Source organism: Petaurus breviceps, unplaced genomic scaffold, assembly GCF_028583685.1.
Source record: "Petaurus breviceps papuanus isolate PSGF00001 unplaced genomic scaffold, PetGlider_PUasm1.0 84, whole genome shotgun sequence".
NCBI classification, from domain to species: Eukaryota; Metazoa; Chordata; class Mammalia; order Diprotodontia; family Petauridae; genus Petaurus; species Petaurus breviceps.
In genome coordinates this window covers 14800791-14816374 of record NW_027186645.1, presented here as the reverse complement: position 1 = coordinate 14816374, position 15584 = coordinate 14800791, and the positions used below count along the sequence as shown (strand labels likewise).

General features: G+C 38.2%; 1 protein-coding gene across 4 annotated transcripts in view; it reads right to left on the bottom strand.

The window, feature by feature from the left end:
* The window catches only part of ST7 (suppression of tumorigenicity 7), a 290187-nt gene that overhangs the window by 117207 nt on the left and 157396 nt on the right, over positions 1-15584 (bottom strand). For all 4 annotated transcript variants that reach the window (XM_069107083.1, XM_069107082.1, XM_069107086.1 and 1 more), the window contains exon 3: positions 12569-12728. In XM_069107083.1, the coding sequence (XP_068963184.1) occupies positions 12569-12728 (160 nt within the window). The remainder of the gene's footprint in view (positions 1-12568; positions 12729-15584) is intronic.

Genomic DNA, 15584 nt, shown 5'->3' with positions numbered 1-15584 from the left:
TCAGAGAGAGAGAGACAGAGAGAGAGACAGAGACAGAGAGAGAGAGAGACAGAGACAGAGACAGAGACAGAGAGAGAGACAGAAACAGAAACAGAGAGAGACAGAGAGAGGGAGAGAGACAGAGGGACACAGAGAGAGAGACAGAGACAGAGAGAGACACAGAGAGAGAGAGAGACAGAGAGACAGAGAGAGAGACAGAGACAGAGAGAGAGAGAGACAGAGACAGAGACAGAGACAGAGAGAGAGACAGAAACAGAAACAGAGAGAGACAGAGAGAGGGAGAGAGACAGAGGGACACAGAGAGAGATACAGAGAGACAAAGAAAGACAGAGACAGAGAGACAGACAGAAAAAGAGAAAGAGGATAAGAGAGAGAATGAACCAGCCAACTTTTGCCATTTCTGGCATAAATATGCTACAGTGTTCTACAATGCACATATTTCAGAACCTAGTTCAGTGTTTTTTACAGAGTACAAAAAAAGGCAGGCAAGTTGTTATAATGGCAGGAGCTTCAGACTTGGAACCACTCCTGGTTCCAAAGGGTTCCCCTTGCTGCGTTTATATTTACTAGCTGGGTGACCTAGGGCAAATCACTTTAATGTGCCTCAGTTTCCTCAACTGTACAATAGGGATAACAATACTTATACTATTTAGCTCACAGATTTCTTTTAAAGACAGGGCTTTCGCTATATTAATAGTTACTAGTAACAGTGACTAATAATGTCCATGGAATCAACAAACAACTGAGATGCAGTGTAGTGTAGTGAAAAGGGTACCATTGGAATGAGAGGCACTATGTTCAAATTCTGCCTAGATGACTTATTCCCTATGTGATCTTGAACAAGTCACTTTTCCTCCCTAAGCTTCAATTTCCTTATTGGTAAGAGGAAAAAATTTTTTATTTTTGCTTTTTGGAGGGCAATTGGGGTTGACTGGCCCAAAGACACCTGGCTAGTAGGTGTGTCAAGGGTCTGAGGCCGCATTTGAACTCTGGTCCTCCTGACTCTAGGACCGGTGCTCTATTCACTGCACCACCTAGCTGCCCTGAAAGGAAACATTTTAAACAGCCGGTCTTTGTAAGGTCTCCTCCAGGGCAATATGTTATGATTAGTCAGTGAGTGAGTCAGTAAACATTTATTAGGCACCTGCTATGTTCCAGGCACTGTGCTAAGCACTGGGGACACAAGGAAAGGCAAAAGAGAGCTCCTGCCCTCCAGGGGCTCACAGTCCGGCGGGAGAGACAACAGGCAACAGCTATTACAGACAAGCAAGCTACAGAGAGGAGAGACTGGAAACAATGGAGAGAGGGAAAAAACTCAAAATTAAGAGGGGCTGGGAAGACTTCTTGTAGCAGGTGGCATTTTAGCTGGGATTTCAAGGCAGCCAAGGATAGGCAGGCGGTGGAGATGAGGAGGTAGAGCATTCCAGGCAGGGGAGACAGTCAGTGCAAATGCTTAAGAGTCAGGAGATGGAATGCCTGGTTTGAGGAATACCAAGGAGGTCAATGTAACGAGATCATTATCACCATCACATACCGGTAGTTGCTTACATAGTGCAAGGCTGACAAAGTGCTTTGTATATATTTACAACAATCCTATGAGATAGACACTATTATCATTTCCATTTCACAGATAACAAAACTGAGGGCTCATCATGGCTAAATGACTTGATTAATGTCATATAGTTATTAAGGGTCCAAAGTAGGATTTGAACTCATGTATTTTTAAATTCAAAGTCATTAATAAAGATGTGAGCTTTCCATCATGTAGAACTTAACTTGGTCTATTTTCTTTCCTTTTATAAGTATATATCTCTTGATTTTCTGAATAACGTGGAACCTTTCATTATCTCCTCCCAGTGAATTCCTTGCATTATTTCTGATCTCAGCCCAAGAACTGCCAAACAGCATGGAAGTTTCTTCATATACCCCACAAAGTGTTTAGACTGTTGCAAAGACCATTCCACTGAAGGACTAAGCAAAACAAAGGCAGTTATTTTGGTGACAAACACTCTGAAAGGCTGAATGAGGGGGTTATGTAAGTATATTTCCAGCACGAATGGCTATGACTCTAAATAGGTTCCCCAGACCTGAGTCTGCTCATCTCTACTTTTCTTTATTTCATTCTTTATCCTATTACATTTAGATTGTCCCTAGAGGAGGCAAGTTGAATGAATTTTAAATCAGCACTTGAAGAGTAACTCTAATGAAAGCTATATGAGACCTGAGATGAGGACAAATGAATTGGCCAGCAAAAACAAAGGCCAAGAAACTCATACCTGTGCAAAGAGAACCAGTTGTTTTTGTCTTTCACTCCAAAGGAAGAACGTCACATAAATTTATGTAAAAATGTCTTGCAGATATTCGGGCTGGTCACCTCTGTCTTATTCCTATGAGTGGTCTCACAGGCCTTAGGGTCAGAAAGACCTAAAGACTCTAAAACCAAGGGTGTGTTATTTAATGTCTTGATATTGCCAGCAACTCTTTAAGTCTTAAAAGTTGGCATAATGTATGGGGACGTGACTTGGAGAAATTGTGGAGCATTTGTGTAATCGGTCCTGAACAGGTAATACTATGGTTGGAAGAAAATTATCAACATTTTTTAAAAGTCTAAGTCAATTTGAATCATCTGTGCTCCATTCAGAACTCAGAGACTCCTCTTACTGCATTTGATGACAAACCATGTGGTAAGGGAACCCTTTCCCTCCTAAAGAGATCTTATTGTCTCCCCCCAAAACAGGATTTTATCTTTGGCCTCTTTTCATTTGCTTGTTTCCTTTCTAACTGAAGAGAATGGAGTCTCTGATCTTTGAGATCAAGAGAACAAGCTATAGGAATCTTGATGCTAGAATCCAGTGTGGGTATTGCAGTCTGTCTAGCATCAATGCCCCACGGAGCAAGGAATGACCTAACTTTCTGGACTTAAACTATCAAAAGCTAAAACAGAGATTCATTCAGCACTAATGCCACCACATTTGGACATGCACTTCATGGAACCAATGCCAAGTAGGCACTGGGCTTAGTTTTGAACTAGTCCTCTAAAGAAAAAGGAGGTATAGAGGAAAGTATGTCAGGCAGGCATTGGGGGAAATATTTGTACATTTGTTCTTGGCGTTCTTAAGTAAATATCCCTTTGTAAAAGCTACCTCAGGTTAAGTGGTTAAATGGAACAGGATTCAAGTCACTAGCTCCTAACAAATGGAGAGAATACAGGTGATAGAGGCTTCAGTCAGTAGAAGAAGAGAGACATCCACAAATGTCTCAGTGCACCTAAGAATCCCGGGGGGAAGCTGGTCTGTCTCTGGGAGAGAAGGTCAGAGCATTCTGCTACAAGTAGCACCAAGGTCAGAGGGTTGTTTTGAGAATCAGATGATATAATATATATCAAGCCTTGTGAAAACCCTAAAGGGATATATAAATGGTAGCTACCATTGTTAGGAGTTGTTATTTTGCTTCAGTGAAGGGAGCTTCCATACTTGATGCTCCCCACTGAGATAAAATCAAGAGGGAGGTCTAGAAGAGAGGAAGAGAGGAAGAGAGAAAGACAGAGAGAGAGACAGACAGAGAGAGAGACAGAGAGAGACAGAGAGACAGAGAGAGACAGAGAGACAGAGACAGAGAGAGAGAGAGAGAGAGAGAGAGAGAGAGAGAGAGAGAGACAGAGAGACAGAGAGACAGAGAGACAGAAACAGAGAGAGAGAGAGAGAGAAGGGGGAAGGAAAAGAAAGAAAAATAAAAGTGAATGATTTATGGATTTTGGGTTATGTGAGCAGCAAGATGGAGGACTAGATATTTCCTCTGATCCCAAGAATCTCTTAAACCCAGCCAAAACAGAAATTACATGCTAAAGAGAAAGCAACATTAGCTGTGTCCATCCTCAAAGACACACAGAATCCAAAAGAAGGTTGCTTAGGAAAAAAAAAAAGAATTGGTGCTTCCTGACCCTGAGCTCACTCAGTATCCCTCCTCTGCCTCCCAACCTCCCATGCCATTGGCTGTGAAGCTACATCAGCTGACTCTAGGGCAGGAGAGCTTGCAACATAATAACCCAACCCTACAACCTGTTCCTTTCTCCCTCTCTATAGTGTGTCCTGGAGACTCCAATGTCAGGCTGCAGAAGTTTGCTCAGTGACAGTCAGGGCCACAGCAGACCTTCAGGAACAAAACTGTATGGAGGGCAGGGACACAATAAACCAGTGCTGCAGGAGGTAATACCATGGCATCAAAGGGGCAGCTTTCAGAACTGCTGGTGCTAAGCCACAGAACTGAGGGAAAGAAAGCATGAAGCAAGACACCAGGTCAGTACACTAGGTGGAGGGAGAAGCATTTCCACTAAATGTGAATAAAAGAGCTCTATATCCAGCTGAGGCCAGTTCTGAACACACAAAAGGAATGTGAGGGCAGAGCCTTGAATTGCCCATCAAGAGAGGAGGCTGAGATACTTTGAGATCCAGCCCTCAAGGAAACCATAGGCCAGGATGGAATAAGAAAGTAAGCAACAGGAGAAAATGGGGTGGGAAAAGGGATGAAGATGGGATCAGGGAACTGAAATTACCAAAGATCTCGAGAAGAGGCCCAAAGAATGTGAACAAGAGCGGGGAAAACATTAACAACAGAAGGGAAAATGGCCTCCAGATCTAGTACACTAGTTCAGGCATCTATGAGTAAATACTGCAAAACAAAGAAGGACCCAAAACTTGATGAAAAGAGGACCCTGTAGAATGGGAAGAGAGCATGGAATCATAACACACTGTTACCCTGTTCCCAAGTGGTTCAAAAGAGAAATGAGAATTATGAGGGCAGATTTTTATGGGCACAGCAAAAATAATGGGCAAAATGGAATAAGTAATGGCAAATCTTAGCAAACATAAGAGGGAATGCAAATATACATAAGTGAAGGACAATCTAGAAGACAAGCAAAATGCAACAGTATTTAATTATTTTAAAAGAAAACATACTCACTATGCAAGAAAAACATATTGATCTTAAAACACGTGACATACAGCAACAACCTAATGATTACTGATCTCCCGGAAGAACACAGGCTAAAATCTTAACATTGTCCATGAAACTAAGAACTTATGAATGTAGAATAGCAACTGAAAGAATGCACAGATAACCTCCAGAAAAAAAAAAAACAAAGCTACAAACTCCAAGATAAATCAGTGGTTAAATTTAACAATCTCAATTCAGAAACAAGTTCTACAAGCATTCAAAAAGAAAGACCTGCAAATACAAAGGAAAGGAAATCCAAGTAACTCAAAACTATTTCATACCCACCAAAAACATACAAGAGAGTGGAATATTGTATTCCAAAGAGCAAAGGATGCAACCCAGGGTGATCTATCCTACACAGCTGAGTTTAATCATAAATGACAAAATATAGATTTCTATAATAAGTATTTGGAGTATTTTTATAAAGAAAATCAGAACTGATGAGATTATTTGCTTCTCAATCAACTCAAACAACAGAAATGCAGGAGTAAATAAATGCAGCAGTCAAGAACAAAAAGCTACAGAATAACATCAAAAAAACTTCTTTCTAAATGTACATAAGGAGACAGGGGTGAAGGGGGAAGTCTATTGGAAGTGACAGTGAAAAGGTGGTCTTGGAGCACTACGGACAGAAACTGGTGATATCTACCTACAGGTGAATCAAATTTTTTTTTGTTTTGAGGGGTTTTTTTGGTTTGTTTTAGTGGGCATATGTAACAGAATGAAAATGTATATGGGAGGGTTTTTTGAGTGATGGGACAGAGTGGGATATGTGATGTACTAGGGTCAAATCATAACTATGTAGAAAAAAATGATTATGATGAAACGACATACTGAAATTTCTGAAATACAACTAAAGCAGTTCTAAGGGAGAAAAAGCATATCCCTACAATTATGCATTAATAAAATAGAAGAGGAGAGGATGCATTTAAAAAATTAGAAAGCCAACATATAAACAAACATAAATTAAGCACAAAAGAGGAGGTATTAAAAATTAGAGGAGAGATAGATAAATAGGAGACCAAAACACCCCAAAGAAATAACACTTTAAACTAAAACCTGGTTCTTTGAAAAGACTAATAAAATTGATAAACCCTTAGCTAATCTGATTAAAAAGAGAGCAAAAAATCAAATCAGTAAAATAACAAATGATCAAGGTAGTATCACAATAAAATCAAAAGAAATAAAAAAGAAAAATCAGAACATATTATGCACAATTATATGCTAACAAAACGGAGAACACAAAATAGAGGAATACCTTCAAAAATATAAAATACCCAAACTATCAGAAGACCAGATGGAGATCTTAAATAACCCGATCTCAGAAAAGAAAACTGATCTAGCTATATCTAGGAGCCACCAAAGTGGGAAAAATAACCCTCTTAGAATTGATGGATTCACAGGTGAATTCTAGCAAACTTTTAAAGAAGAATTAGTACCCATGATTTTCAATTTTTTTTTCAAAAATTGAGAAAGAAAGCACACTACTAGAATCATTTTATGAGACAAATACAGCCCTAATACCTAAACAAAGGAAAGATAAAACACAGAAAGAAAATTAAAAGCCAATATCATTATTGAAAATTGAATCAAAAATTTTAAACAAAATCCTATCAAATAGATTACAGTGAGTTGTCCAAGAAATCATTCATTATAACCAACTGGGATTAATACTAGGGACACAAGAGTTAATGCAACAGGGATGGCTAGGTGGCACAGTGAATAGAGCACTGGCTCTGGAGTCAGGAGACCTGAGTTCAAATCCGGCCTCAGACACTTAACACAAAAACTAGCCGTGTGACTTTGGGCAAGTCACTTAACCCCAATTGCCCTCCAAAAAGCAAAAAAAAAAATTTTTTTAAGTTGCTGCAACATTAAGAAAACAACAAACATAATTTATCATATTAAAAACAAAAACTTGGACTCTCCAGGGGGCAGAGTCAAGATGGTGGAGTAGAAACAGGTCTTCCATGGGGCTCCAGCTCTCACCTTCTCCAATTCATGTAAAAGGTGACTCTGAACAAACTTTGGAGCTACAGAACCCACAAAAATGACACAGAGAAGCTAACCTCCCGCTGAGGACAGTCCGAGAGGCCAGCAGGAAGTGGCCAGCACTCTGGGAGCTGAGCCCAGCACAAGCTGGAGGTTTCAGCCCCAGGGCAAGCCTGACCAGCCACTCGCTGGAGCGACTTCAGATCACCAGCAGCTGTGGCAGTTTCCAGAATTATTAACACATAGATGCTAAGGACACAGTGAGAGGTCAGTGCAGCGTGGACTTTGGGATCCAGTAGTTGAGAGTGGGGTCAGCCTTGACCCCGGGGGTGAGAAGCTGCTGAGGCGCCGTGACCATGCAGCTTCAGCTCCTGGCCTGCAGATCATAGGGGGACCAAGCGACCGGTCCAATGGCTCTTGCTTTAACCTTCTTGGATCTGGATTGCAGTACAGGGTGGAGGTCGTGGGGTGTGCGACCAGCTTGCCAGGGCATGTGCAGACCTCAGAGAGGGCACCCATCTAATACCTTCAGCAGTTGAGAAAATCCCAGCATTTGGTACAAAGCTCCCCTGTCTGGTAGCAGAGTCCTACTGTGGCAAAAAGCCCAAAAGTCAAATAATTGAGTGGCAACATGAGAAAACGAGGGAAGCAAAGTAAACAGAGCAACCCAACTTTACACTCCTATTTTGGGGACAAAAAGGATCAAGGCATGGAACAGAAGGAAGACAGTGAAGTCAGAATTCCGGCACCAAAAGCTTCCAAGAAAAATATGAGCTGGTTACAGGTCATAGAGGACCTTAAGAAGGATTCTGAAAATCAAAGAAGAGAAGTGGAGGAAAAATCAGGAAAAGAAATGAGAATGATGCAAGAAAATTATAAAATGAGAGTCAACAACCTGACTGAAGAAAATAATACCTTTAAAAATAGACTAACTTAAATGGCAAAAGAGGCTCAAAAAGGCAATGAAGAGAAGAATGCCTTAAAAAGCCAAATTTGCCAGATGGAAAAAGAATCTCAAAAACTCACTGAAGAGAATCATTCCTTCAGAATTAGATTAGAGCAAATGGAAGCTAGTGATTTTATGAGAAATCGAGATACTATTAAACAGATCCAAAAGAATGAAAAAATAGAAGGCAATGTGAAATATCTCATGGGAAAAACCACTGACCTGAAAAATAGATCCAGGAGAGATACTTTAAAAATTACTGAACTACCTGAAAGCCATGATCAAAATAAGAACCTAGAAATCATCCTTCAAGAAATTTTCGAGGAAAATTGCCCTGATGTTTTAGAACCAGAGCGCAAAATAGAGGTTGAAAGAATCCACTGATTACCTCCTGAAAAAGATTCCAAAAAGAAAACTCCTAGGAATACTATAGCCAGGTTCTGGAATTCCCAGATCAAGGAGAAAATATTACAAGCAGCCAGGAAGAAACAATTTGAATATTGTAGAAACACAATCAGGATAATCCAGGATCTGGCAGCTTCTACACTGAGAGATTGAAGGGCTTGGAATATGATATTATGGAGGTCAAAGGAGCTGGGATTAAAACCAAGAATCACCTACCCAGCAAAACTGAGTATCATGTTTCAGGGGAAAATATGGTCATTCAGTGGAATAGAGGACTTTCAAGCTTTCTTGATGATAAAACCAGAGTTGAACAGAAAATCTGATATTCAGATACAAGAAGCAAGAGAAGCTTGAGAAGGTAAACAGGGAAAAGAAATCATAAGGAACTTATCAAAGTTGAACTATTTACATCCCTACATGGAAAAACGATAATTCTAACTTATGAAACTTTTCTCAGTATGAGAATAGTGGAAGGGAATAGAAACATACATATACACACATACATATACGTCTATATAGGAGGATATATGGGCATGTGAACACATATGTGAATGTGTGTATATATGTGTACAGGACATAGATAGAGGGCACAGGACCCATTTAATAGGAAGGGATGATACTTAAAAGGTGAAATTAAGAGGTGAGAGAGGAATATAATGAGAGGAGATGGGGAGAGACAGAATGGGGTAAACTATCTCATATGGAAGAGGCAAGGAAAAATGGTTACAATGGAGGAGAAGAACAAGAAGGCAAAAGGGAATAGGTCAACCTTATTCTCACTGAATTTGGCTTAGGGAGGGAATAACACTAAATAGGGTATACATATATACATACACACTAAATAGAGTATCTCACCCTACAGGAGAGTAGGGAGGAAGGGGATGAGAGGGGGGATCATGGAAGGGAAGGCAGGCTGGGGGGGAGGGAAGTTGGAAGCACCCACTTTTGAAAAGGGACAGGATCAAAGTAAAGAATAGAACAAGTGGGAGGTGGGATAGAAGGGAGGGAAATACTGTCAGTCTTTTACAATATATACACTATGGAAATGTTGTGCACAGCTACACATGTACAACCTATACTAAATTACATATCTTCCCAGTAACGGTGGATGACAAGGGAGGAAGGGAATGTATCTGGAATTCAAAGTTTTAAAATCAAATGTTTATAATATATATATATATATACTATTATTAATATTATTTTACATGTAACTGGGAAATAAGACATACAGGCACTGGAGCATAGAGATCCACTGTGCCCTACTGGAAAGTTGGAGGGGGTATGGGAAAAGATATGAGAGAGAGCAGATTGGAGGAGGGGATATCCAGTGGGATCACTATTTTGGGGTGGTGTGTAGGGGAAAACGGGGAGAAAATTTGTAACTCAAAATCTTGTGGAAATGATGTAAACTAGAAGTTAATAAAGCATTTTATTTAAAAAAAAACTTACAAGACCACATGATCATCTCATTAGAAAGTCTTTGGTGAAGTACAACACTCTTTTATGCTAAAAACCCAACAAAGTATAGGCATGAAGGTACCTTTTTTAATATCACAAATAGCATCTATCTGAAACCAAAAGCAAGTATCATATGCAATGGGGATACACTAGAAGCTTTTTCCCATGAACAGGGGAGTAAAGCAGAGGTATCCACTCTCCCTGTTATTATTTGATATAGTTCTGAAATTGCCAGCACCAGCAATAAGGCAAGAGAAAGGAATGAAAGGCATAAAGATAGACAGAAAAGATAAAGCTATCCATATTTGCTGATGATGTAATGATATACTTGGAAAATCCTGGGGAATCAACAGATACTGGGACAACTGATAGCTCGAGCAAATTGCAGGATACAAAATAAGGCCTCAGAAATCGACAGCATTTCTATACAACATTAACAAAACACAAGAAGCAGCGGGTAGCTAGGTGGCACAGTGAATAAAGCACCGACCCTGGAGTCAGGAGGACCTGAGTTCAAATGTGGCCTCAGACACATGACACACTTACTAGCCATGTGACCTTGGGCAAGTTACTTAGCCCCAATTGCCCTGCCTTCTTCCCCACTCCAAAAACAAACAAAAAAGAAAAAAAATGCCACAAGAAGCAAAAATAGAAAGGGGAATCTCATTCCAAATAACTACAAAATGCAAAAAATATTTGGGCATCATCCCATCAAAGCAACCAAAAGACTTATATAGATTCAGTTATAAAATGCTACTTAAATAGCTAGAGGAAATGTTCAGTGTTAAGTCATGCCAATATAATAAAAATGACAATGCTACCAAAATTAATTTATACTTTTAATGCTATACTAATCAAATTACCAAGGGAATACTTTATATAACTTGACAATACAAATTACCAAGGGAGTACTTTATATAACTTGATAAAATAATAACAAAATTCATTTGGAAAAACAAAAGATTTAGAATATCCAGGAAAATGATGGGCAAAAAAGTAGGGACAAAGATGGTAATGGAACTTCTAGAACTCAAACTATATCATAAAGCAGAAATCACCAAAAACTATCTTGTATCATTTTTAAAAGAGAGGTAGGAATATTCTAGACAATGGAAAATCAATGGAACTCAATGGCACTGTTTCATAAAGTAGAAGACATAAATTAACTAGGTAAAAATTCTTTTTTGATAAAAAGAAAACTTCTAGGAAAACTGAAAAGCAGTCTGGCACAAACTAGGCTTAGACCAATACCTTATACCATATTCCATGATACATTATAATTGGATATTTAACCTTAATATTAAAGATTATACTATCAAATTATAAGAAGGGAAGCAGATCATACATCTCTCATACCTATGGGTAAGATATATATTCTTAACCAAACAAGAAATAGGAGCAATTACAAAAGATAAAATAGAAATTGAGTATCTGAAACTGAAAAGCTGCATACACAAAATCAATACACTCAGCATAAGAAGGGAAGTGGCTGAATAGGGGAAAATCGTCACATCAAATTTCTCTAATAAAATTTGGTATCTGGTCCATAAAATTTTTTATACATATATATGTGTACTAATAACCATTCCCCAACAGATAAGTGGTCAAAGGATAAGAATAATTCTAAAAAAAATAGCAAAATCATTCGTGACTACATGAAAGAATATTCCTCCTCAGCCCCAGCCCCATCCACCTCTTTGTGGAAATGGGAGGTCCACAGGTGTTATGCACAGCATATGTTTTCAGATTTTTTTCAGCATATTGATCAGTTAAGCCGACTTTTTCCCTTTCTTTAAAAAAAATTATATGGGATAGCATACACACACATACATGTTATCTGCTAACAACATTTTATTTATCTAAAAGAGGAAAAGATGAAAGATTCTTCATAGTTAGTATGGAAAGTATATTACCAAAAAGAATTTTAAATCATCTCTTTATATAAATTTTTTAAGGAATGTAACTATGCTACTTGGATCTGGGTATATGGATTGAGGCTTAAACCTGGCTGACTGATTCCTCCTCTCTTATCCAGGTTGTGAATGCAGAGGCCAGTGCTAACCCTCATCCTAACTCTGATAGGGACAGAAGCTTTAATATGCTCTGTTTTCCTCAGGCAGCCTGGTGATCCTCTGCTATCAGTGGGCTCACCATATTGGTATTGCATTTAATGCAGCCACTACATTGCCTCTGGCTTACTTGCATTTCATGACTCCTGAACACGAGCAATCCACCAGCCTCTGACTCCTTGGCAGAAGAGGATGCAGGTGTGTATCACCGTGCTTAGCAAAACCGATAGCCAAACTTGATCAACTAAACTAAATATAGTCTAAAGACTCAAAACAACTGCTTCCTGAAAATTATAAGGACACTTAATTTTCCAAATCATACTTCTTGAGAATAAGGACTGTTTCATTCTTTATATGTGTATTCCCAGTGTCTTTCATAGTACCTGGCACATAGTAGATATTTAACAAATGTTTGATTGAAATACCTAGATTTAAGAATACTGCTATGTTATAGCATACTAATGAAGCAGAAAATTAAAATATGCTTCTGATGATTAAGACAATAAGAATTTCAAAATAAATTCCTCTTTGTGGAAACCCATCTACAATAAATTTATTTGCTTGTCCTAGCTTAGAGGTTTCTACCCTTATTCAGACTTAGTTGCAAATAACCCAATGGTCCTGAACTTCTAATAGTTTGATGGTACACATCAGAAGACGTGAATAATAAGAAATGGTAAGTGACAAGCTGAAGTTAGCTACATACCTGATACACTTTGTCGGTTTGAATCGGAATCCCCATTACTTGTGTTTGAATTGCTAGGAGAGTTATTGTCTACCCCTCCCAGAAGGGGGCGCAAATGACTCACTGATACTTGCTCAATGAAAGATGTTCCATATTTCCGAAAATACCACCATTCAAATATCTGGAAAAGAAGTATAGAAGTTCAATTGGAGAGTGTCTATTTGTATTCCAAGTAATTTGTGATGCCTTGCCTTCTATATATGCATCTCTTACACTCTGCATTTGTTATACTTTTGAGTCTTAACATTAATATATTATTTAACACTGGTTAAAAAGAAAAAAAATAGCTATATTAAGCAAAAAACTATTGACCACATCTAGTCTTAATATAATCTTCCTCCAGATGCAAAAGTTTCTGTAAAAATGCTTTTGTGGGTTGAGCTGTCACATATTAATAGAAAGTCAATATAAGTGAAAGAATTTTTAAAATACACACTTATGATACATCCAGGGCAAACTTTGGAGATAGGCTTGATCTAAGTATTCAAATACCTGGTTTAGACATTCAACTGCAGTAGAATTTGTATAGAGTGCATGTAAGGAATTTGTAAAATAACAGAATTCCTTTTTCAAGTTAACTGTTTAAAAAGAAATATCCATTTTACATAACAAGAAAAACTATCATGTGGCACCCCAATGTTTCGAATCTAGCAATATCTCACTCACTCATTCACTGCCAATGTTATATCTTCTAAAAACTGCTTTAAATAAAAGCCCAACAGTTTCCTGCTTCATAAATCTACTCAATTGTTACTGTATCCATGCATTACAAAAGAAAAATAAATTTCCTTAACAATAAATTTCCTAGATTATAGTGTGACAGACTGACGAGGGACTTCCTAAAATCTAGGGCTGTACCAAGCCATCTTACCTACTACTCTGTTTGGCTACACTGAGAAAATCCTCCTCCAGTTTTTCTCTCTGAGCCTCTCTCTCCCCTTCTCTGCCACCTGCTTTTCATTCCCTCCTCACTATGACAGGTGTTTGGTTTCGATTTGGTTCCCTCCCAACCCGTAGCACTGGAATTCATTCCATGGTAGAAATTTAATAATACTCAAATATACCTATAATCGACTCTTGCAACATTTTCTTAAGATGAACAAAATTTTCCATTTTTACAGAAATCTCTTTACTAAGAATAGACTTACTCTAGAATAACTCATTTCATAAAAAATAAGGTTTCTACTGAATATCTCAGAATAAAATATGCATTAGTAGAAAAAAATGAGTGTTTTATTACTAATTCTTTATATGGAGTCTCTAAAGAAGGTAAAGTACATATGTAAGTGATCATGGAGGACAATACACCAAAAAATTTCTCATCTTGTAAATAGCAATTCAACTTATGCTGACAAATGCTATGAGGGTGTAAAGGGTATATGTAAGCATGGTATGAATATATTAGAAATCCAAAGTACTGCCTGATATACAATTTGGGAAAATGAAAGACTGGAAGAGGGATATTATTTAAGCTGATGAAATCAACAAGGTATACAGATAAGAGTCTCAACTAGGTTTACCAAAGCCTAGAGTTTTATAATTAAGAAACACTTCTTTAAGTATGGTGTTTTGGAACCAATAAAAGGCCTTTACCACCCCCAAGAGACTTAAGCAATTTAAAATGAAGAGTTTTTTTTTTTAAAGGCTTAAATTAAAAATCCTGAAAATTCCCCCTCCACCTCTCCCTGCCCCAAAGTTTAGTTTAGACAGGAAATCCCAGAGCCTCCACAACTTTACAACCTGGCCAAGAGGTCCTCACGTTCTTTGCTAAATCTCAGGCTCTGGTCAGAGACAATTCACTGTTCCAAAACAAGTATACGTGGCACTTTGGATAAACACACAATTAGTGTCCTTTGTTTTTTTTCCCCCTGATGCACAATTCTTGATGTAAACTACAAAACTTTCATAACCAAATTTGCATGTGGAAAAACTATATTTGGATATGTTGGGAGTTTGATAGACTTGTCATCTGTCATATAATGTTTTTAAAATGGTCACAAAATAGATGACAAATGTAAAGACAACCTTCATTTTATCATGACTTATTGTCTCAGGTACTTTTGCTAAATAAGCCTACTGATCAGAGAAAAGTAAAAAAATCCCGCATAATAGTTGGCCTGCACACAGCCAGTTTAAATATCAGCTCTATGGGGCAGGCTCAAATCCGACCCTCACCTCTTTTCCTGTTTTAGACTTCCGATCACCAGATAGATGTTAATACTTTGGCTATCCGATCACCAGATAGATGTTAATACTTTGGCTATCCTACCATTACCTCAAATTCACTCAATCTAAAACCTTATTCATCTTTCCCCTTAATATTAGCTCTTCCGCCTGATTAACCACTTTCTGTTAATGGTACTTAATTCTAGTGCCTTCCCTCTATTAATTATTTCCTATTTATCTTATGTAGAGTTTGCTTTGTATTTATTTGTTTGCATATTGCTCCCCCCCACCATTAGATTATAAGCTCTTTGAGGGCAGGAAGTTTCTTTTGTGCCTTTTTGCAGCCAGAGCGATCATTTATTTCTTCTTCTCCCTTTTTGCCTCTATCTAATCAGAAACGTTGGTTTTGAATCACTCACGTTAAACTGCTGACTCACAATAAGTCTGCAATCCATTAAGACTTCCAGTTCTTTTCTACAGGAAATGCTTTTTAGACAGGTCTCTTCGAAAATTAAACAACATCTCTTATATAATATTTCTTAAATCTGTCCCTTCCTTTTCATTTCCAAAGCAACTGATTCCATTTACTTACACCTACCACTGCAATAATTCTCCTTGGCTCCCACTCCCGCTTTCCAATTTCCAATTCATCTTGCATACTGTCATGAGATCCATCTTTCTAAAACATCAGTTTCACCCCCACAAAGCCTTGTTCACGAATGTTCAATGGCTCCCCACTGTCTATAGGTATAAGTACAAACTCCATAGCCTGACGGAGTCCTCTTTAATTTGACTTTTTTTCAACTTTAGT